The 25,132-nt window shown below is 37.3% G+C and overlaps 1 protein-coding gene across 2 annotated transcripts in view; it reads left to right on the plus strand.

Moving 5' to 3' along the window:
• CNST (consortin, connexin sorting protein) overlaps nucleotides 1-25,132 on the plus strand; it is a 114,335-nt gene that overhangs the window by 21,833 nt on the left and 67,370 nt on the right. The window contains exons 2-3 of one of the 2 annotated variants that reach the window (XM_070602612.1): nucleotides 3,750-3,788; nucleotides 22,278-22,706. In XM_070602612.1, coding sequence (XP_070458713.1) covers nucleotides 22,328-22,706 — 379 coding nt within the window. In that variant the 5' untranslated portion in view covers nucleotides 3,750-3,788; nucleotides 22,278-22,327. The remainder of the gene's footprint in view (nucleotides 1-3,749; nucleotides 3,789-22,277; nucleotides 22,707-25,132) is intronic. The other variant, XM_070602611.1, reaches the window with a different exon arrangement.

Below are 25,132 nucleotides of genomic sequence, written 5' to 3' on the forward strand. Positions count from 1 at the left end.
TATTTTTGAGGACAGGGTAGTTATTTTGAAGAATGTCCCCAAATGATGAGATACAGATTATGTATCTTTGGCAGCAACACCAAGGAAGTGGAATTTTAGGCTCATGTCCATTTGTCCCGTTTTTGGTGATCTTAAGTGTAATCACTTGTTTAAGGTAGAGTTTATCAGATTAAACTTGTACCCCTAGTTTTGACTGCCATTAATGATTTTTGCCTGAATCAGTTATTACTATGATGATTGCAAAGTGGCAATTTTTCTACAACCATTATCCTTTCTATATTTATTGGTTGGCATTCTACTGAAGAGTTTTCCATTCTCACCTGTTTGTTTGCTATTTATATGAATATGAACTCATGAATTCTTATTTTATCAGTGGTTTATAATCTGTTATTATCTTGCTGCTCAAATTGTTTCATATTTTGCCAGTGGGAACCCCTTTAGTCTGTTTCCTTTGTCCTTTTGACATTTCCCCATCTTTATGCCTCTCTTCACTTTCTGACACCACAAAGTATTCCAAGTTCATCTTTTACTTTCCTTTCTCTCTGTGTTGGAATCAGCCATTTCTCAAAGGATCAAAGATTCCTTTAGTGAAGGATGGTCTTTAGAAACCAAGATCTGGGTGCCAGATAATGCTCAGTGGTACTGGGTCTTGCTTCTAGATGTTCTCAGTGTGCAGAGCTAGGAAATATATAGAAGTATATATGATGCCCACATATATTTATTTCTCTATCTATCTTAAAAAGCACAAGTTCACATGATATCTCTAATTCCAGTCTAAAATCGCGGGATTTATTCTAGTCTCCCCTCTTAATATGGAGGGGTTTTTTAAAAAATATTTTTTATTTTTATTTTTTTGAGCAAGATTGGCCCTGAGCTAACATCCACTGCCAATCTTCCTCTTTTTTTTGAGGAAGATTGGCCCTGACCTAACATCCCCTGCCAATCCTGCTCTTTTTGCTGAGGAAGACTGGCCCTGAGCTAACATCTGTGCCCATCTTCGTCTATTTTATATGTGGGATGCCTGCCACAGCATAGCTTGATAAGCATTGCTATGTCCACGCCTGGGATCCAAACTGGTGAACTGGAGGGGTTTTTTTTTGTGCTATATTAATTATAACTGTGGCTTTATTTAAATTAGTGAAGGCCACATATAAAGGTAGCTTTTAAATAATTATTGTTAATGAGATATACTTTAATTTTTTAGAATCCTAATAATTCAGTTATCTTTTGATGCAGATTGAGCCTACTTTAAAATGAAAATCTGTCCATTGAGCTTGTCAAATGAATATTTAATGTGCACAGATGGCATAGGGACACAGTTGAAGATTATTTCTCACTTTTTGCTCTATCCTTAGATACAAATCAGGGCTATCTTTAAATACAAATCAGAGCCAAAAAAGCCAAGGTAATTCTGTCACTAACCCATGGTAATAACTAAGGAATTTCTTTACTGCTTTGCTTAATCTGTAAGATAAAGAATTTTTAATTTAATCAGAACCCACAACCCTCACAGTATACTATCCCTGCACAGTTTCTCCTGCTTGAAAGCTGTAAGGCAGAAACTTAAAGCATGAGCTCTGAAACCTGGGTTTGAGCCCTGACTTAGTCGCTTACCAGCTCTGTGACCTTGATCAAGTTACTTACTCTTCTTTGCCTCTGAAAAATGGTAATAATTTTATGTTCTTCATAGAGCAATTCTGAGCATTAAATGAGCTAATAATAATATAATAATATAAGGTATAGTGCTTAGCATATAAAATGCAGTGCCTGGCACATCCTAATTGCCTAGTAAGTGTTAGCTGTTAGTATTTAGCTAAGTGGTAGGGATCAGTGACTAAAGGTACTCACTTTGAGATATTTGTAGCATGCTCTTTTATTCTTTTCATGTCAAAATATCTTTCTACTTCGTAGTCCACAACAAGTATATAAACTTGTTCCCCTTAGAGATTAAGTGTAGACTGCATGTTAGTTATAAATGGCATTTTATACCAAGACTGAGGTCTTGGCTCTTAGATGTAAATTACAGTTTACTATCTTATAATGTGCTTTTCTCTAACCTTTTAGAAGTTAGAAAATTCTGAACTTACCACCTAGTAGAATAATAAAGATAATGGTGAGAGAAAAGACATAATGGCAAAATAGGATAGAGAAAAAGATAATAGAAATAATCTGGAATCATTATGATTTTGTTTTGATAGAAAATTGTTATCAAACAAGAAGAGACAGTATGAATGACATGAATAAATCCACTTTAGATTTTGTTGGGGGAGATCATGAAACAAATTTTAACTACTCTTTGTATTATGGTAGAATTATAAAATACTGAGAAACCTGTCCAGGGAAAAAAGCATATAAAGTGCAAAAGAGCCTAAAAGCAGAAATATGGGAGGGCTAAATAAAAACAGCAATGCAAGTAAACTAATTGTACTAGGATTTTTCCAGGGAAAGCCCTCATAAAATGGTATTTCACCTTTAACAGTTTCTCCAGTTTTCAAGAGCTATTTTTCTGTTGCATTCCCAAGAGGACGTTGTATTTTAATTTTACATTTCTTATAAGTTTTCACAAATGATATGAATAAATTTGGCCTTCAGTCCTGTTAGATGATAATGTTCTTTGTGACTTTGAATGAACATTACTTAGCTTTGAACTGATTCCCTTTAACAGCGGCCCACTTTGTTATTTTCCTTCTTGTGTCTGAACCAGATTCTTTAGAGAGAAAGAAATGTTTCACAGGCAAAATGTTATGAGATGTCTGCTAATATTATAGCCATAAGTATTTTTTCAATGTGCATTATTTCTCATAATTTTAATGGTATCCAGTATAATTTAATACCTTTTGAATTTGTAGAGTTGTTTTTTGATTAAAGTTTAAAAGAAGATAATTGTAAACTTTTGTGTAAGTCAGGTATGAAACTGTTAACATTTTGTAAGTACTCCTTATTTTTAGTGAGATGAAACTTTTAGATACATATGCTAAGAATTATCAGGTTTACTGACTTCACACAGAGAATAACAACCTTCACAAAAATCAAAAGGCTTAACTTAACTATCACTTTCCTGTTGCTGTTTGTTTTTCATCTGCCTTCTCCTACCTATTGTCTGTCTCTCTCCATCCATTTCCTTGGCTGACAACCCAAGGAAAGAGGAACCTGTATCTGGAGGTGATGGGATAGGCAGCTAGAAAAGCCGGGACTGGGAAGAGAGTGCCTGGTAAATAGAATAATTCCTCCTCGTGTGTTCCTCTTCTAGTACCCTGCTGTCTCCCAGACCTCTAGGATCAAAGTTTGAGAGAACCTGGGTTCCTTACTGTCTCTTCCCTTCCATATCTAGTCAGGAGTCCAAACTGTTAATTCTGCCTACGTAGTCTTTCTTGTTTATATTCCCACCACTGCCATCACTCATCTCATCTCTAACGCAGTTTCTCCTTTCTGCTCCATCATGTGTATATCACCATCAGATTAGTCTGCATAAAGCACAGATCTGATACCCTGGCCCCTTTATTCAGAAGTCTTTAATGGCTTCTCAATCCCAACCACAGCAAGTCTAAATCAGTGCTGCTCAAATTATGGTCATTGGTCTGGTGACGGTCTACCAGTTTGTTACCTGTCTGCAGTGAAATCGTTACAGAAATTGAGAGTGTTCAGAAACTTCCATGGCATTTAAATAGAATAAAGTTTATTGGAATAAAATAATTTTAAAAATTGAGTTTGTGTTTTACATGTCTTTCCCTTCCTCTCCTTTTTTCTAGTAAATGATTCATGGCTTACTGGAAGAAAAAACACAACAGGTAGTGTAAGAAGCACTGGTTTAAATTCTTTTATCATCATAGTATAACCCAGCTTCAATTTATCAATCTCACCTCTCACTACTTTCCCACAGCACTCCTATACCAAAGTCCAACCATTTGCTATGCTTACGACACACTCTGTGTTTGCTCACCATTTTATTTTGCTTGTGTTTGTTTCTTCTCTTGAAATTGCCTCTCCATGTACTTAGGATAGGGTACAGGTAGAGTGGAAGGACCACACCATCTGAGAACTGAGTTGCACAGCGTTCGTATGTCGTGTCCTCTCTCTGCCATAAGCCTTCCGGCTCATGGTATGGACCAGAGTTGAGGATGAGCAAGGCAGCCCAACAGACTGAAGGTGCCCAGAGCCAACACTTGCCCTATTGGAGAAACACAGGGATAAGCACACCTGGCTAATGCTGTTTCCGCCGGTTAGCATGAGGAACAGCTCTGCATTTCATCTGTTTCTTGGGCAAAAGGCATGTGGGTCTAGAGTGGGTGTTACCAATGGGTGGGTGATTTAATAACTCGTAAATAGTAACACCTTCACGTGTATTTGGTGTATCCTTTATGGTATCAGGAATGTTTGGTGCTCTTTGGTTCTTTCATCCCTTCCTGTCTATATTTAGCACAAGTAGGCTCTGTTTACTTTTTCTATATCTAACATGTCAAGCTGTTTGATTCTGTTCTTAGTTTCATCTCTGTTCCTTGTTTGTTTCTATTTTCTGTCACGGAATTGAATATTCTTAAATGTTCACACCTTACACCCTCCCCACAAGTAAAAGTAATTTTCCTTCCTCTGAATTCTCAAAGAACTTGTCTGACATTTACCATATTCTTCTCTGTAGCAAGGTTTTTTGGGGGAAGAAAGAAGGTTAGGACAGGGTTTTTAGCCCTTTTCTATTAGAGTATAAACTCTTAGTGGCGAGTTGTGTCTCATCTGTCTCTCTCTTCCCCCACTGTATGTAGTAAGCATATTTTATTCATAGTGGATGGTTATCGCTGATAACGTTAACGTCAGGTTAGCTCAGTTAAAGCTCTCCACCTCGAGTCTCCATGAAGAGATTTATTTGCTTCATTTCATGTCCTCATACTAAACCTTTAGTGCTGGCAAATGTGTGCTTTTGGTTACAAAGATCCCTGAATTAAAAGAACAAAGAATATACACGTATATTGCGTAAACAGTTCAAAACTCGCATTCTCCTGGATGTGGGGCAGGAGCATCATATTCCCATTCAAAGGGCAACCTTATATCATTGTTTTTCAGGATAAGGAAAGGCAGATAATAAAGGTGGCAGAAGAAAATGTGTGAGTTCGCCTGTAGCTATACTTTTTTTATTTTTTGTTTTTATTGAGGTGATAATGGTTTATAACATTGTGAAATTTCAGTTGTACATTATTCTTTGTCAGTCATCATATAAATGTTCCCTTTACACTTATGTCCACCCCACCAACCCCCCTTCCCCTGTGGTAACCACGTATCTTTGTCCGTGTGTTCATTTATCTTCCATATATGAGTGAAATCTTACAATGTTTGTCTTTGTCTGTCTGGCTTATGTAGCTGTGCTTTTTTTGGTAAGGAAGATTAGCCCAGAGCTAACATCCATTGCCAATCTTCCTCTTTTTCCTTGAGGAAGACTGTCGCTGAGCTAACATCTATGCAAATCTTCCTCTATTTTGTATATTGGACTCTGTCTCAGCATGGCCTAATGAGTGGTGTGTAGGTCTGTGCCCAGGAACCAAACCTGCCAACTCTGGGCTGCCAAAGCAGAGCGTGCCAACTTAACCACTACACCAGGGGCCAGCCCCTAGCTATACTTTTTAAGTAGATAAGAAATGCTTGGAGCTCACTCAATAATGAGCTAGAAAGTGGTATTTGTTTTAGACTTGAAGCAGTAAAAGACAAATAACAGATAACTTGGGAACTAATAACTGGAATATCAAATGTTCAAGTTAGGAAGAATCTTAGAGGAAACTTAGATCCCAGGAAATGATATAATATCAGAACTCATGTTTTCTGATTGACTAAATCAATATGTTCACTTTCCTATGTAGGTATAAGAATTTATTATTGTATCTCTGTTAGAAAAATCCCAAATTGCTGAGAAGAAAAAAGATGAAATTTGAATCTGACTTCAACAAAAGAAGTGGCATGTTAGAATTATAGTGTCTCTAAAGTATGCAAAACAGAAAAGTTTAGTGAATAGCATTTGTGAGATCTAACTGACAGGTTAAAATGAGACGCTATCACTTAAAAAAATTATTCTGGCATACATTTGAGTAGAATTGCAATATAGGTCAGGATTTTAAAAATTCATTTTCTTGGGGGGTTGGCCCCGTTGATGAGGATTATTTTAGGCTGGTTACTTTTAAAAACTGCAGACGAGAAGGAGGCTCTGAGGGGTGAAATTTGCTTTCCCTTTGATGAGAGACATTTGCATTTGTGAAGGAAGTCTCCATCTGTGGGGGGTGTCTCCCTCTCTGCACCAGGAGGAGGCGGGGATGACCTTATCTCTAGAAACTCTTAATGGGGATGGCAAGGACTTAGGTCTTGTTTATTGTGCTTGTCTGGTAACCTCATGTAGCTGACTCCCCCTACCACCAACATCCTCAGGGAAGCATAGGACATCCTGACTTAATCCGGTCTGATTCTTATCTAAAGTTATAGGACCACCCAGTAACCAGACCCCACCTGCACTGATACCATTTTAATGACTTTTTACATATTCTTTCCTTTGTCTTGTAAAGAGATAACTCATATACCTATGCCTTAAATTTAGCCCTACTCTCAACCCATGTTTGCAGCGGCAGCAGCTCCTCCTGCCCATGGGTCCTGTCCCCACACAACACCTCTGACTGCCCATGGGTCCTGTCCCCATGCTATTCCACACTATTCTCTAAATAAAAGAGCACTACTGCCAGACCTTGGGAGTCCAAGAAATCTTTCTTTCAACTCCTTGGTTCACCAACCCCACATCACCGTAGCTGAGTGGTGAAGTTTGCATGCTCTGCTTCGGCGGCCCTGGGTTTCGCTGGTTCGAATCCTGGGTGCGGACATTGCACCGCTCATCAGGCCATGCTGAGGCGGCATCCCACATGCCACAACTGGAAGGACCCACAACTAAAAATACACAACTATGTACTGGGGGCCTTTGGGGAGAAAAAGGAAAAATTAAAAAATCTTTAAAAAAGAAATTTATTTTCTTCAAATTAAATAAACCAGAGTCAAGGATTTTACAACCTGCATTCAGATGTCCATGTAAAGAGCTAGGACGAAGAATAACAGAGCTGTGCAGAATAAAGAACAGGAGTACAAATAACAATTGGTGTTAAAATAGACTGAAGAGTTCACTCCATTACAATGAGAAAATTCCAGCCTTTCTCTTGATAGTTTGTACTCATTTAGAAGATTAGCAAAAAGAGTCTCCTTTTAGCTGCTATTTTGTGGTTTATTTGCACCATGAGATTGATTTAAAGACAGTATTTATAACCAAGTAAAATGGAGACCATGAATTTGTAGTAGAACTGATTTCTGTGGGCCCTTGGCAGCAGCTTTACAGTCTTTCACTGGCTCTTTCAGACCTTCTCTATGCTTCCCAAGCCCCTGCTCCCAACACCTCCCACCCCCTTCAGCAGATATCCTACTCCCTGTTTCCCTGAGAAAGAGACATCCTGAAATGGAAATGCCTCCAACTTAACCCCAGTGTCATGCCCCTCCCCCAATCCTTCTGTCACAATGCAAAACACGCCCCTTCTCCTGTTTAAGGGTAGCTTCTGCTGGTGTCCTTGATGCCATCCCACCTCCTCAGTCTACACCATCATTTGCTTAGTGCTGTCTCTTCTCATGTTATCCTTAACTCCTCCCTCTCAGCTGACCCTTTTTGTTCTTATCAGCATTCTGTCTCTCATCCTGGAAAAAGCATAAGAAATCTCATGTTATTAAAGATGAACACCAGTGGTTTTTCTCATATGGAAACCTATGATCATGTCACTCCTCTGATTAAAAATCTTTCAGAGGATCCCTACCAATATGTTTAATGATTCCCACTAATGATTAATGATTTGGAGCTCTGGGTTTATTATAGACACTAGCCAAGTTCTTTTTGTCTTGCTCTCTCTCCCTGCAAACTATGGCACAGCATTTATTCACTTGTTAGAAGTTAAATGCAATGAAAATTTTTTTCAGATATTTTGAATATAATTCCATGTTATCCATTGCCATCAATGAATTAAATGTTAGTTCTGTTTTTTGTCTTAGTAGCTGCAAAATAAACCATGAGACTCAAAGATAGCATTTATTTAATAATCATCAAAGAGATTTGAGATAAATAAACAGTATGTAAACAGTTGGGCCTTTTAGCAATGTATCAGCTCTTAAGTTACCCAGGACTGTTGATGGTGGCGCAAATATACAGGGACAGTATTTGATTGTTATCTTACACTCAATGATTTCATTATAATTTAGAAGTTTTGGAATGTTAAGTTCTCTTTCAGTCTAGTATTTGTTCTAAAACTACCACAGAGAGAAAATAGTCATAAATCAGGGTAAGACAAGAAGTAGATATTGTAGGTAAAGACTTGTTCGGGACAGTGAAGTGTGCTTAGCTAGGCTTAGAGCGTATCAGTGACTGGATTTTAAAAATAGAAAATAGAGTTTAGGAAAAGTTACTCTTTTTTTGTTTTTCCCCTTAGCAGCTCATTTAAATGAAGTTTTCTTGAATTGGTTAAGAAGTTAATTAGACACCGTTTTGAGTGAATTCAAAAGTTATACACTCATTTCTTTGTTATTCTGAAATCTTTTAGAAATTAATTAATGTTACCCTTGAGTTCCATATCTGGAGTAATTTCACTTACTCTGTTTTTTGGATCTAGCATATGTTTGATGTTTTTTAAAAATCAAATCTAGTGATTTGATTAAAAAGCTGAATAAACTATTTGCTTTTGCCAATATATTATCAATTCTAGTTCTCTTCTGAAATTTTCTCTCCTATCCATTTAAGTCCTTGAACATTTTTGTTGTTGTTGTTGTTGTTATTGTTGAGGAAGATTCGCCCTGAGCTAACATCTGTGCCAGTCTTCCTCTATTTTGTATGTGGGCTGCCCCCACAGTATGGCCTCTGACAAGTGGTATAGGAGAATGCCCAGGAACTTATCCCGAGCAGGCGAAGTGGAGCATCCCAAACTTAACCATTAGGTCATGGGGCCAGTCCCCATAAGGCCTTGAACATTTTAATAATAGTTACTTAAAGTTCCTGTAAAGTAACTCCAATATATGGATCTCCTATGAATCTGTTTCTGTTAACTGCTTTTCCTCCCAGTTTTTGGTTAAATCTTGACCTCTTGTATGCCTGCTTATTTTGGATTATATACTGGGCATTATAGATGAAAACTTGTGGAGATAATTTGAGCCTTTGTTGGATTTCTTCTTCCAGAGAGAATTTGTTTATATTGCTGGCAGGCAACCAAGTTAGGGCAGATAACCTTAATTCAACCACTGATGAAGGAGACTCTGCGGGACTTAGTCCCTGTGAGAGCTAGTCAGTTCAGGCTCAACTTGTCTTCTAGGGAGTAACCCTTTTAGGTCCTACTTGAAAGCCTAAGGCTTCCCTCTTCTTGGTAGCACTGAACTTCAGTTTTTCTGCCAGCTCTGTAAGTCCGATAAAACCTCTGCTCAGCTGTTTTGGCCTCCAAATTGAAGCTTTCTGCTAGCTTTTCTAGTTGTTACCATCAGGAGGGTTTTTCTGAAATGAGCTAGTCTGCCCTTGCCAGAAGTAGAATTCTTTCATCCTTTCTAAATGTTTATGTTTGCATATGTTTAAAAATGAGTATATACATATATATTAGTACAGTGTATGTGCCTATAATTTATGAACAAACACACATACACGGGGGTATGTATGTGTTCAATTTTTTTTGCTCATTAGGGGTATGCTAACAAAGTACGGAGACTCTTGCACTTTATTTCCTCTTTAGCTGTGAGGTTGGGTCACTAAACACCTGTACTCTGCCTGTTAGAAATTAAAATCTGTGTGCACAGGGATACCTGTCAAATTCTGGATAATGATTTCTAATAGGGCTGTTATAGAGATTAGCGTATAAACCTAAAGAAATGAGTTCATCGCATTTAAGGAGTAGAGCAAATAAATAGTCTTATTGGTGAGTTTTATTTTATTTTGCCTTAACCTATTTTCTAAACTCTGTATATCCGAAAAACTTTTCAAAATACTAGAAATTGTTCCTGGAGTTATCTCCTTAAAGCTAGCAATTTGGTATTTACAAAATATATAAATACAAAATAGTTGATTTTTTCTTATCAATATAAAAATGATTATAGTGGGTAAGGATGTGGGCTCTGGAGTCAGGTCCTTTCACTTTGAATTCTGACTTTGCCACGTACTAGCTTTGTGACCTTGGCCTATTTATTTAATCTTTCTGTTGCTATTTCCTTCTCTGTAATATGGATGTAATTATAGAACTACTTTGTAGGACTTGTGAGGATTAAGTTTTATATATATATGTGAAATATATATATATATGAAATACTGCCAGATACTTAGTAAGTATAAGTAACTGTTGATTGCTATTAATAATTAGCATTTTGTTCAGATAATGCTGACTATTTGGTCAGGCCACCTAGGGGAAGATTCTAATAAACTGTTTGTTCTGGCCTCTATATTAACAACAATTATTGTTTTAAAACAAAATATGTGGTTTTATGTGTGTATTTAATGATGAAAGTGTATCTAGATTGCTTTATATCACTAGTTGTGTAGCAAAGTGCTCAAAGTTTAAAAATTAGTAAGATAGTTTCCATGAAGATGTATAGTGGATATGTAGCAGTAAACATAGTTTTTGTTTTAAAGGGGCGGGTATGATCTGAACCAAGAAGTATTTTCAAGTTCTTAGATTCTGCTTGTTGTGGCTTCAAAGTATGGTTGCAATATGTTTTATAACAAAGAAGCGTTTAAAACCAAATAAACACAACTTAAGTTTGAACCTGGGGAAATGACTCCTTCCTCTAAACTGTGATTCTGTCAATGTGTGTGGTATTAACTCTGTGACACGGAAGAAAATGCTTGTGTTGCCGATGATTTCATAATGCTGTGATTTGCCCACCCTTTATCTTAAAAGTGATATAGAAGTCCACTTCTAGGAACATTTTGAGTCATGAATTCAGTCACCCTGAAGTAGGCAAAATTTCTAATTAATGATTGTTACATGAAGAAAATGTTAGAAATTATTGCTAAAAACAGTTGTTTCTAAATGCTTGAAGATGTCCCTGAGCTCATACTGTTTTAGAGATTAGCTCCTATTTTGTTTCCTTAAGTAGAACTTGTATACGTCTGTGTATAAAGAGAGAGGGAAAAGAGGAGAGAGATGACTCTATTTTTGCACTGCTTGATGTACTCACAATGTGGCTTTTGACCTGTCATTTCCATTTATGTAATGGGTTTTGAACTCAGAGCCTCTGTAGATGCGGAAGCTATCTTGAACTGAACCCCGTTATGAAAGGGAGGAATGAGGAAAATGCAGCAAACTATGGTTCCTTTCACTCAACTTATCTGTCCCAAGGTTGTTTTGGGCTTATGAGTCGTGTAGTTTCAGTTTATTTCTTCATATTTTAAGTGCTTTCTCTGCATAAATAAAAATCCACATTTGCTGTTTTCTCCCTTAGAATCATTACCTTCACATTTGACTGTAATTGATTTTTTCTTTTTCTTTTCCTTTTATGTTCTTATAGTTTTGTTATATACCTTGTCACATTTTTTTTAGTATGCCAAGTATTTTATTTTATTTTTTATTATTTTTTATTGAGTTAATGATAGGTTACAATCTTGTGAAATTTCAGTTGTACATTATTGTCTGTGAGTCGTGTTGTAGGTGCACCCCTTCACACTTTGTGCCCACCCCCCACCCCACCTTTCCCCTGGTAGCCACTAATCTGTTCTCTTTGTCCACATGTTTAAATTCCTCATCGGAGTGGAGTCATGCAGAGATTATCCTTCTCTATCTGGCTTATTTCGCTTAACATAATTCCCTCAAGATCCATCCGTGTTGTGGCAAATGGGACGATTTTGTTCTGTTTTATGGCTGAGTAGTATTCCATTGTATATATATACCACATCTTCTTTATCCAGTCATCAGTTGATGGGCACTTAGGTTGCTTCCATGTCTTGGCTATTGTGAATAATGCTTCAATGAACATTGGGGTGTGTGGGACTTTTGAAATTGCTGATTTCAAGTTCTTTGGATAGATACCCACTAGTGAGATAGCTGGATCATATGGTAGTTGTATTTTTAATTTTTTGAGGACTCTCCGTACTGTTTTCCATAGTGGCTGCACCAGTTTGCATTCCCACCAACAGTGTGTGAAGGTTCCTTTTTCTCCACAACGTCTCCAACATTTGTTACTATTTGTTTTGGTTATTTTTGTCATTCTAATGGGTGTAAGGTGATATCTTAGTGTAGTTTTGATTTGCATTTCCCTGATGATCAGCGATGAATAACATCTTTTCATGTGCCTATTGGCCCATCCGTATATCTTCTTTGGAGAAATGTCTGTTCATGTCTCCTGGCCATGTTTTGATTAGGTTGTTTGATTTTTTTGTTGTTGGACTGTGTGAGTTCTTTATATATTATGGATATTAACTCTTTGTCGGATGTATGACTTGCAAATATTTTTTCCCAGTTAGTGGGTTGTTTTTTTATTTCAATCCTGTCTTCCTTTGCCTTGAAGAAGCTCTTTAATCTGATGAAGTCTCATTTGTTTATTCTTTCTATTGTTTCCCTTGTCTGAGAAGACATGGTGTCCGAAAAGATCCTTTTAATACTGATGTCAAAGAGTGTACTGCCTACATTTTCTTCTAGAAGCCTTATGGTTTCAGGTCTCAGGTTTAGGTCTTTGATCCATTTTGAGTTTATTTTTGTGAATGGTGAAAAAGAATGGTCAACTTTCATTCTTTTACATGTGGCTTTCCAGTTTTCCCAGCACCATTCGTTGAAAAGACTTTCTTTTCTCCATTGGATGCCCTCAGCTCCTTTGTTGAAGCTAAGCTGTCCATAGATGTTTGGTTTTTATTTCTAGGCCTTCAATTCTGTTCCATTGATCTGTGCACCTGTTTTTGTACCAGCACCATGCTGTTTTGATTACTGTAGCTTTGTAGTAAGTTTTGAAGTCAGGGATTGTGATGCCTCCCGTTTTGTTCTTTTTTCTCAGGATTGCTTTAGCAATTCGGGGTCTTTTGTTGCCCCATATGAATTTTAGGATTCTTTGTTCTAATTCTGTAAAGAATGTCCTTGGGATTCTGATTGGGATGGCGCTGAATCTGTAGATTGCTTTAGGTAGAATGGACATTTTAAGTATGTTTATTCTTCCAATCCATGTACATGGAATGTCTTTCCATCTCCCTACGTCGTCATCCAATTCTCTCAGAAAGGCCTTGTAATTTTCATCGTATAGGTCCTTCACTTCCTTAGTTAAATTTACCCGAGGTATTTTATTCTTTTGTTGCGATTGTGAATGGTATTGTGTTCTTGAGTTCTTTTTCTGTTAGCTCGTTATTAGAATATAGAAATGCTACTGATTTATGCAAATGATTTTATACCCTGCAACTTTGCTGTAGTTGTTGATTACTTCTAGGAGTTTTCCAATGGAGTCTTTGGGGTTTTCTATATATAAGATCATGTCGTCTGCAAACAGCAAGAGTTTCACTTCTTCCCTCCCTATTTGGATTCCTTTTATTCCTTTTTCTTACCTGATTGCTCTGGCCAGGACCTCCAGTACTATGTTAAATAAGAGTGGTGATAGAGGGCATCCTTGTCTTGTTCCTATTTTCAGGGGGATGGCGCTCAGTTTTTGCCCATTGAGTATGCTGTTGGCTGAGGGTTTGTCATATGTGGCCTTTATTATGTTGAGATAATTTCCTTCTATGCTCATTTTGTTTAGAGTTTTTATCATAAGTGGCTGTTGGATCTTGTCAAATGCTTTCTCTGCATCTATTGAGATGATCATGTGGTTTTTATTCCTCAGTTTGTTGATGTGGTGTATCACATTGATGATTTGCGGATGTTGAACCTTGTCACATTTTTATCTTCCTTCTTATGGCATAAATTTTCTCTTCTATGACCTTTCTTTTTTCTGTATTAAGAATGAATTCCTTATTATGAAATTGTGCTTTTTATTCTTATTAAAGAAATAATAAAACAATCTGGCTTATTTTTGTAGCACTGTACTATTATGTAGAAATTAAAATATTTAGAAAGATTAGTGTAAGGCTGTCTTCCTCTTTATAATTACTGTTCAACATTTATTAAGTGCCTAGAGTATTTTGAATATGGGGAAGTACCCCAAAAAAAGGGACAACATGATCCTGGGGTTTACATCCTGAAAATAGGATATAAATAAGTAGTTATAAATTAATTTTAAAGCATATAGTATCTATTTCCTTTAGTAAAGTATTTACCTTGTTTAATTATAGTAATAATAATGTCTATAGCCAGAAAATGCCTCCAGCATGGCATGTATTAGCAAGAAGGAATCTGGAGTGGAGTGGTCCACAATAAGCCGTGACTGGCTGCAGTGGCACTCTCAAGGCAGAATTATGGAGGGCAGTGTTGTCCAATGGGAATATCATGCAAGCCGTATATGAAATTTTGTTTCCTAGTAACCACATTACAAAAGCCTTTTAAGAGGTGACATTAATTTTAACAATGTAGTTTATTTAACCCAGTAGATCAAAATATTATCACAATATGTAATCAATATTTAAAATTATTTAAGAGTTATTTTACATTCTTTTTATTCATAGTAAGTGTTTCAATTCAGACACATTTTTCATTGGAAAAGCTTGATGTATATTTAGATTTCCTCAAATTTACAGGTGAAAAAGCAGATTCACAGGGCTGGCCGGGTGGCATAATGGTTAAGTTCATGCGCTTCAGTAACCTGGGGTTCTTAGCTTCGGATCCTGGGTACAGACCTAGCAGTCCTTGTCAAGCTATACTGTGGCGGCATCCCACATAAAATAGAGGAAGACTGGCACAGAGGTTAGCTCAGCAACAATCTTCCTCAAGCAAAAAGAGGAAGATAGTCAACAGATGTTAGCTCAGGGCCAGTCTTCCTCACACACACACAAAACAGATTCACATACCCAATTTTTTCCACACTTACATGTTTTTCAATAACTGAATTGATATCTGTTTTTAAATTTAAATTAATTAAAATTACATAGAAGTAAAAATCCAGTTCCTCAGTGTCACTGTTCACATTTCAAGTACTCAGTAGCCCTATGTGGTTAGTGGCTGCCCTAATGGGATAGCATAGGTATAGAATATAGGACGGCTGAAGATGTCAGCTAAGGGACTGTAATCAAGGTTAATAGTTTAGCTAAACTTTAGTGCAAGAGGAATGATATAGATTAGCAAAAGTTGTTATATTGAAATTATGGGAGCAACATTTTAAGTGAAATTTATGTCTGAATTTTTTAAGATCTGCATCATTTTCAGAAAACAATATGGAGATAATTATAAACTTCTCTGGTCCTCAGATGGTGGCCCTCAGGTTGAGATACTACTAATTGCTAGAAACTGCCTTATAACATTGCCATGGTGAGTGCAGGGTGTGAAATCAACCCAGTGGATCTTCATCAGCATTTTAAGAAAACATGAAATAGTATTGAATAAAATGGAGAATGTATCAGAGTGCTTCATGTGTGTTAGGTTTTAAGATGACTTTGTTTCTGTTATATGTGTGTACTTTGTGTGTATAGGATCTCAGTGATAAATGAATTTCTTGTTGGTTGCAAAATTTTTGAGAATCATTCCTCTGAGGCATACTTTGATGACTGGTATACTGGAGATTGCCTGCAGGTACATATGTCTAAACAAAGCATTAACCACAGAAAACCACAGATTTAGCGATGATGTATAAGTGGTATTGGAATATGTCTGTAAGATGGGAAAATGTAAAATGCTGTGTAATCACCATAATAAACACAGTAACATATGGGTGTGGTGACTTCCTCAACTCTGAGTTGACTATGAGTAACCAAATTTGAATTTGGGGTTAATAGCATACCTTATTGTTTTGGTAACTGCCTTCCTCTAAATTTTGGTTGGACTATAAATTACCAAATTTAAACTTGGGTTGCATCTTAATCCTTAAGAAGAGTCTTGGTTTCTTTAAAAAGTAAAAGTATAATATTTAGGTCTAATTTGTGTGAATTATAGAGAAATGACACTCATAATCTCCTTAGAACATTTAAATAAAACAATTGAGGGGCTGGCCCAGTGGCACAGTGGTTAAGTGCACACGTTCCGCTTTGGCGGTACGGGGTTCACTGGTTCAGATCCTGGGTACGGACATGGCACTGCTTAGCAAGCCATGTTGTGGCAGGCGTCCCACATATAAAGTAGAGGAAGATGGGCACAGATGTTAGCTCAGGGCCAGTCTTCCTCAGAAAAAGGAGGAGAATTGGCAGATGTTAGCTCAGGGCTAATCTTCCTCGAAGAAAATAATAAATAAATAAAAAAAATTTAAAAAGATAATAATAATTGAGTAATATATATTTAACTATTCCTATAATTTTCTACTTATAGTAACACCTGATGTTTAATCTCATCAAATATCCATAAAGATGTATCAAAAATGAAGTCAAATCATACTTGGGATTGAGATGATATTTTTTGACAAAATGTAGATTTCTTTTTGTTACTCTATTACTCTATATTATTTAAAGCTTCTTCCTCAAAGTTTTGTAAAAGCCTCACTTGAATATGTTTGCTTGAAATTCTTTAGCTGTACAGAGTCAACATGTCAAATAACTTTTATACCATGTACGTATTTGGAATGCTGTTTTGCTGCAAGAGGCTGGAAACTTGGGCAGCACTCACTGTCATGCTTTTAAAAAGCAAAATACACCAGAGCCAGTGCTGTGCAGTGAGTGCACTGTGTCGCTGTTTCTTTTGTGAGAATTTGTATAGACATAGGGACTCTCACAGAATCGACATACAATTTAGATACAGCAAATAACTTTGAATGCCCTTTCAACTCTACTTTTTTTTTTTTTCTTTTTCTCCCCAAAGCCCCCCAGTACATAGTTGTGTATTCTTTGTTGTGGGTCCTTCTAGTTGTGGCATGTGGGATGCTGCCTCAGCATTTCTTAATGAGCAGTGCCATGTCCACACCCAGGATTCGAACCAACGAAACACTGGGCCGCCTGCAGCGGAGCGTGCAGACTTAACCACTCGGGCATGGGGCCAGCCCCTTTCAACTCTACTTTTAACCTCCAGGTCCCATGCAATGTTAGCACATACTTATTTGAAAATACTAGGTTATCACCTGAGTCTCTTACTCTTTGAGATTTTCCCTTGCTCGAGTGCTTTCATAGAGTGAGATACTGGTGTCCCAGAAGATTGCCCTTTGAAATGCTATTGGTGTAGCATTGAGGGAGAGGAAAGAGAAGGAAGAAGACACAGAAATAACACTATTTATAAATGCAGTAGGACTATAGTGATTAGAAATCCCATTAAGAAAGTTATTCTATTGCTTAAATTAAAATATTCCAATTGAAATGTGTTAGAAATGTAGACAGCAGCCAAATATTGTGTCATGGACCCCTTTATCTCTCAGAGTAGGGACGAGGGGTGCAGATAGGAATCCTGTGCCTGACTTTTTCCTTTTTAGAGAGAAATTGTAGAAAATTAGTTCCTTTACTCTTTTGTGTGTCTAATAATTACAAGGTCCAGGGCAAGACATTCTGAATAATAAAAATTATCTATGGCTGGATTGTGGGTATTCAAATGGCTTAAATCTAGTAAGACATATATGTAAAAATATATAGTGTAGGGCAGTATTTGGGAAGGACTCTGTGTGGTGGTATAGACTGCTGTAGAGGAGTATGTTATCATATGGATCTTTTGGAATGGAGAAGTTAGAGAAGGCAAATTGAAGTGATTTTTGAGCCAGGAGTTGAAGAATTGGTAGGTGTCTTATAAAATAATTACAGGACGTTCACACCTTGGAAAGACCATAAGAGTTAGTGTTGAAAAGCAGTTTACGAAGTTCGCTTTGGAGAATTAAACTAATTATGTCATCACAAAATAATAGATAAAATGTCTTGAGGCGCAAAGGAAAGAATACCTACTTTACTGGTAATAGCTGCTTAATTTAAAAAGTATATTAGTATACCTTAAAAAAAAAGTTCCCAACAGAAGAAGGTAGGCCATGTAAGAAATGGTGTATTGTGTGGATCCAGCACTTTGCAGGAAGAGAACTTCCAGGAACTTGAACTTCTTGGTCATTAGAGCTGTGTCCTCTGCTGTGGGGTGGAGAGTCTTCACTGGGGTGTACCACAGCTGAAGTGAACTCTTCTTTCAGTTACTCTCTCCTCACTGTCCGTGGAGCATAAAGATTGATAGGTGGCCTCAGCATCATAACTCATCGAAATTCCATTTCTGAACTTACTAACTGAATGACTTTTGACAAGATATGAGACTTGGTCTCTTCATTAGTATAATGGGACTAAAATTACCTCTCTGCTAAGGTATTGGTCTGAAGAGTTTAACTCAGGGCCTGGTATGTGACACTCAACAAAGCCGCGAATGTGATCTGTAATTTTATACTTACCAAGGGGCTGTAATCAGTAATTTCTAGATATCTTAATCATCTGAAACAGGCTGCATAGAACAGATGCGTAAGCATTCCAGGAACTAAATGAGATCTCCCCCTCGTAAGTTAGCACATCAGTATTCTCAAATGGCACTGGTTAGCATTAGTCTATGGTCAAGAACCTCATCGTTTCTGGGAGGTTTGGAAAAGCGCTGTTTCTGAACCTGCGGTCAGGCTATGGACCTGCTCACGTGAACCTGTCAGTGTTTAAAGCCAGGCTGGGAGAGTTCTTGGGAAGCAATAATGGGTAACTTTTATTGAGCACTGACTGTGGGCCAAGACCTCTGCTAAGCACGGTCCTTGCCGTGTTGTCTAAGCCTCAAAAATGGCTCTTTGAGGTAGGTGTTATGGTTCTCCACTTTTACAGATGAGGAAATTGAAGCTTGGAAATGCTAGGGAACTTCTGAGGTCACACAGTTTGTTAAATGGCAGAGCCGGAAATTGAGCCCTGGTCTGCCTGTGCTTTCAGCCATGATGCTGTGCTGCACAGGATTCAAATCAGGACAACGTGGTTTCACATCCAGTTCTACTTCTTTCCAGGAATATGGTCTTAAACAAGCTATTTCCAAGCCTCAGATTCTTCATCTAAAAGACAGAGTGAATTCCTCCATGTAGGCTTGTTTTGGAGGATTAGAAATAAGGTCTATAAAGTACCCGGCACAGTTTCTAATGCATGGTAGAGACTCCCCACGAGGTGGTGGTTATTGTTTAGGGCTTCCTAGGCTGCATTCTACCTGCCACCGTCCCCCTTGGCATGTGACCTCTGTGTCTCTTTAAGGTAAAAACTGAGGCTGTTACCAGTTTTAAGGGCTGGCATTTGTCCTACATAGCCACATAAATTTCGTGTCACTATTTTTATTGTGATAAAATAGATATAAAATAGGCCATTTTAACCATTTTTTTAAATTAATAAACTTTATTTTTCAGAGCAGTTTTAGGTTCACAGCAAAATAGAGTGGAAAGTACAGAGTTCTCATAAAATTCCTTGCCCCTACACAAGCACAACCTCCCCCTGTATGGACATCTTGCATCACAGGGTACAGTTGTTACAATCACTGAATCTACAATGACACGTCATTATCATCCAAAGTCCATTGTTTGCATTAAGATTTGCTCATAGAAGGTTATACATTCTGTGGGTTTTGATAAATGTATAATGATGTGTCTCCACCATTATAGTATCATACGGAATTGTTTGACTGCTCTAAGAGTCTTTTGTGCTCTACCTATTCATCCCTCCCTCCCCACCCCAACCCCTGGCAACCACTGATCTTTTTTCTGTCTCCATAGTTTTGTCTTTTCCAGAATTTCGTGTATAGTTAGAATCATGCAGTCTGTGGCCTTTTCAGATTGGCCTCTTTCTCTTAGTATTATGTACTTATGGTTCCTCTATGTCTTTTCATAACTTGACGACTCATTTCTTTTTAGTTGTTGGATGTACCACCATTTATTTATCCATTCACCTACTGAAGGACATCTCAGTTGCTTCTAAGTTTGGCTACTATAAATAAAGCTCTTATAAACATCCATGTGCAGGTTTTTGTGTGGACATACGTTTCACTTTACTTGGGTAAATTACAAGGAGTGCCGTTACTGAACCATATGGTAAGAGTATGTTTAGTTTTGTAGGAAACTGCCAAACTGTCCTTCAAAGCGTCTGTACCATTTTGCATTCCCACCAACAATGCATGAGAGTTCCTGTTGTTCCACATTCTCAACAGCATTTGGTGTTGTCAGTGTTCTGGATTTTGACCATTCTAATAGGTGTGTAGTGATATCTCATGTTGTTTTAGTTTGCAATTCTCTATTGACATACAGTGTTGAGCATCTTTTCATGTGCTTATTTGCTGTCTGTGTATCTTTTTTTGGTGAGCTGTCTATTCGTGTCCTTTGCCCATTTTCATCAGGTTGTTCATTTTCTGATTGTTGAGTTTTAAGAGTTTATTGTATATTTTGGATGTGTCTTTATCAGATGTGTCTTGTGCAAATATTTTCTCCCAGTCTGTGGTTTGTCTTCTCATTCTCTTGACATTGTCTTCCTTTTAACTATTTTTAGGTGTACAATTCAGTGGCATTAATTACTTTCCCATGGTTGTGCAGCCATCACCACTGTTTCCAAATCTTCTCCGTCACCCTAAGCAAAGACTCCATAACTGTTAAGCATAACTCCCTTTTCCTCTAGCCCTCAGCCCCTAGTAACCACTAATCTACTTTCTATCTCTATGAATTTGCCTATTCCAGATATTTCATGTAAGTGGAATCATACAATATTTTTCCTTTTGTGTCTTGGCTTCTTTCAGTTAGCATAATGTTTCTAAGGTTCATTCATGTTATAGCATGTATCAGAACTTCATTGCTTTTTATAGCTGAATAATATTCCATTGTATGAACATACCACATTTCGTTTATCTGTTTACCCATGAATGGACTTTGGGATTTTTCCACTGTTTTAGTCACATGCACTTTAAAAGTCCTTTGAGTTTGAATTCTCTCCTGATAGTGATCCTGAAGACACTTCATTAAAATAATAACTTTTTAAATAAAAAATTATACTTTATTTAGAATTTCTTTTAGGTCTACACTAAGTTATTCTAGTCTAGTTAAATCATTTTACTTTCTGTATTACATACCTATCAGTGGAGATATGTACTATACTATTAAAGAAAATGATACCAGCTGGGTTTAGATATTTTTAGGTTTGCCAAGCAATTCTTTTATGTCTGAATCAAATAAAATATTCCAGTTGCAAATTATGTTGAAAGCATATGATACAATCAGTATAGGGGTAATGTTTTATTTTGTACTTTCTTTTCATGTTTTAAAGAATTGTGCTTTATGTGTTTCTAAGGAGTAAGCATTTGTTTGTTAATTAGAAGAATTTAAAAAGTCCTATCACTGAGGTTTTTTCCAGAATTACTGGAATATTATATTTGATTCAAACCCAAAAATAATACTTGGCAAGCATAAAAATATATAAATCTGGTTGGCATAATTTTCCTTAAAATGTAATCTATTTTTGGATAATAAGAGGGCATAAAACATGACTAAGAAAGGGCTTGTAATCTATTATGTAGATCTTTAAAATGTTAGCAGGGTCTTTGGAACAGATGTAGATTTTTCCAAGTCTAAACTAGAGCCTAGAGTTAATCATAGTCCTCTTTTTTTTAAAGTTGTATAACAGGAATTTGTTGACACTTCTAAGGTACTTTTCTAGGGCTTATTTTTAGGAAATAAAAAATGTAATGAGAATATAGTGTAAAAAATGCTACCTGAATTTATCCTCACATGCCTTTTCTTTTCTCAATTTATTGAAAAAAAAAATGTCTTTAAGTGTTTTCATTTGCAAATATTGCTGCTGTTTTGGCCAAACAAGGACTTATACAACTAACTTTCATTTGCCTGGTAAGTATCCAGGGATAACATAAGTGATTCATTTTAACAGATAAAACCTCATTTAACTAGTAATTTATTTTGTTAAGGCAGTGATCCCAACAAAATGTGCATTAAAATCACCTAGAGAACTTAGAAAAACATGTCAGTACCTGGACTCAATCCTCTGATTTAGTAGATCTAGGATAGAATTTGGACAAGCTCCACAGGTAATAAACATGCAGCCAGGGTTGAGAACCATTGTATTCAAGCAAGAACTAGGTGAGGTGGGGTGGGGTTGAAAGTGGGGAAGAGGTAATAGGAATGAGCTTCAGTCATTTCCTTCTCTTCCCTACTTATAGCCAAACACCACAAGAGAAGAGGAAAATCAAAGATCACTCAGAATCCAGAGTTTAGAAAATGAAGTAGCTTTTCTCTTTTTGTCGTTGTAGACATGGAAGGACTTTAGTGAAACTTAAATGGTTCAACAAAAGATGCTCTAATGGATGACAGTGAAACTCCTACATATAATCTGCAGATAGAACCACAAGATGGATGTCATCCTGGCGACGGTGTGGAAAGTAGAGTAACACTCTTGCCTTCTGCATCAGATGAAAATGAAAATCAGCTTGATGGGACTGGGCATGAGCATCTAACCAGCAGTGACAGTGCCATGGGCAAACCGGAAGTGCTTGAGCAGGACAGTCTCAACAATAATGAAAGCTGCACTCCAAGCTGTGAGGTGGCTGCAAGTGAGAACTCGGAAAACACTCCTTGTGAAGGCCCCAAAGGTGGACAGACTTTCTTGGGAAAGGACAAAAAAGTACCCGGAAAAAGAACTTTAAGAAGCAAAAGAGGCACTGCTAAGAAGATACCACAAGGTATTTTTTTTAATTACTATTTAACTAGTCTTTAAAAATAAGCCGTCTTCCCATCCCATACTGTGTATTCTGTCCTGCATCTTGCTTTTCTTCTGTTAAGATATTCCAGAGCTAGTTCTGAAGTAGCACGTATAGATCCAGCTGGGTGGTATGCCAAGCCTGTGATGTGCCTCCACAGTATTCCATTTTACGGCTGTACCATCATTTATTTAGCTACTTCTTTATGGCTCTTCCCAGTGCTGAAATTGACATTCTTTGTACATGTTTTGTTCATGTTTTCACACTAAGTATTTTAAATATATAGTCTCCTTGCTTTATAAATTAGACTGTTTTCTACCAATATCAGCCTTAAACATTTCCTTCTGTCGTCACTGTGCTTTGATCTCTAACCTGTGAGTTTATGTGCTAGTGCAATCTTACCTCTTTATAGGATCTTTCCATCTCACTCAGTGGGTGAATGATATACATTCACATATATTAATATACTTAACATATATCATATACCAATGTTGAATAGGATATCTAGCTTTGATTATCTATAATAACTTTGGTTACAGAGTAATTCAGAGTATTTCTCATTTGATATATAATTTGGCAAAGTTTGGAACTATGGACTTTTTTACATGGCACCTTTGGGAAAAGGCGGCTTCTGATTATTCTTTTCTTTTCTTTTTTTAAGTTCTGCCATCTCCAGGTAATTTCTTTCTTTCTTTCTTTTTTTAAAGATTGGCCCTGGGCTAACAACTGTTGCCAGTTTTCTTTTTTTTATTTCTTCTTCTTCTTCTCCCCAAAGCCCCCCAGTACATAGCTGTATATTCTAGTGGTAGGTCCTTCTAATTCTGCCATGTGGGATGCTGCCTCAGCATCGCTTGATGAGTGGTGCTAGGTCAGTGCCCAGGATCCGGACCAGTGAAACCTTGGGCTGCCAAAATGGAGCATGCAAACTTAACCACTCAGCCATGGGGCCAGCCCCAACTTCTGATTATTTTTGATCAGAAACATGTGGTACGTCCTAGACTGGGACTCCTGAGTGTAGCGACACTACATCTAAGCCAGCAGTCTTTGCATTAAGGCCCTCATGAATGAACTGGAATGTCTTCTCTCATCTTCTGGTTTCTTCTGCTTCTTTGGATGATTAGAAATACAGTCAATCTATCCATATCCTGTATTTTATGTTTTTTTGGGGTTTTTTTTGAGGACGATTAGCCCTGAGCTAACATCTGCTGCCAGTCCTTCTCTTTTTGCTGAGGAAGACTGGCCCTGAGCTAACATCCGTGCTCATCTTCCTCTACTTTATATGTGGGACACCTACCACAGCGTGGCTTGCCAAGCAATGCCTTGTCCGCACCCAGGATCCGAAGCAGTGAACCCCGGCCGGAATGTGCGCTCTTAACCGCTGTGCCACCGGGCCAGCCCCTATTTGTATTTTTTTATTTGGAGTAAAAGATGAAACTTTCCAGTTTCTACAAATCAATCCTTACTTATTCAGTGAGGTAATTTGGTAACTTTTTAATGTAACTCATAATTTGGCTTTCCAGTTAACTGACTGCTTTGTCTTTGCTTTTCCCTAGTAGACTTAAAGCAAATTAAAATAATTTTTGACAAGAGATTGAAAGTATTTTCTTAGAAGACCTAAGGGTAAACCAATGATGTATTGAGTGCTTTGTTAGTAGCAACCCTGTTTACAGCAGAGAGGTACCCTACCTGGTCTTTTTGTGCCATCCTCTCCCCTTCCAGCACTATATCAGACTATGCTCCACTGCTATGCATAGGATTTTCATGGCCAGTTTTTTAGGAAGTATGTGCCAGGTCCTTCTTCCTAGTCTTTCTTAGTCTGGAAACTCCTCTGAAACCTGTCCACCATGGGTGACCCTGCTGCTGTTTGAAATCCCAGTGGTATGACTTTCAACATCACAACAACATGCAGCTGCCACAGTATGACAGCCGACAGATGAGTGGTTTGCCCTGAGCGGGTAACAAACCCAGGCCACAGCAGTGAGAGTACCAAATCTTAACCACTAGACCACCTGGGCTGCCTGTATACAGTGCTATTTGTGTATAAATTGATTTATTCTATACCTGTAATTCAAGGGCAGTTTGTGCCTCTCTAATCTGATCTTGTGATGTTTTTAAAAACTGAGACCTAGTTGCATATGTACAAAGGTCAGTCGTTGCTTCAAGATTATGGCTCCTTTTATTCCTTCCATGACCTTCTTCCAGTTTCCTTAGGTGTGATTGTATAAATTAAACTTACTTAGTACTTGTTGTTATCCAGTGAGCAGATGTGTAGAATTACTATCTCCTAATGCATTTGAAATATATGATTTATAAAGCTTAGTCTTTATACAAATTATTTTGTAAAGTTATTTTATATATCTTATATAAAATGAGTTTAAGAGTGTAAGAAAATGCAATTAGGAGTTGTA

This window comes from Equus przewalskii, chromosome 31 (assembly GCF_037783145.1).
Source record: "Equus przewalskii isolate Varuska chromosome 31, EquPr2, whole genome shotgun sequence".
Lineage (NCBI taxonomy): Eukaryota > Metazoa > Chordata > Mammalia > Perissodactyla > Equidae > Equus > Equus przewalskii.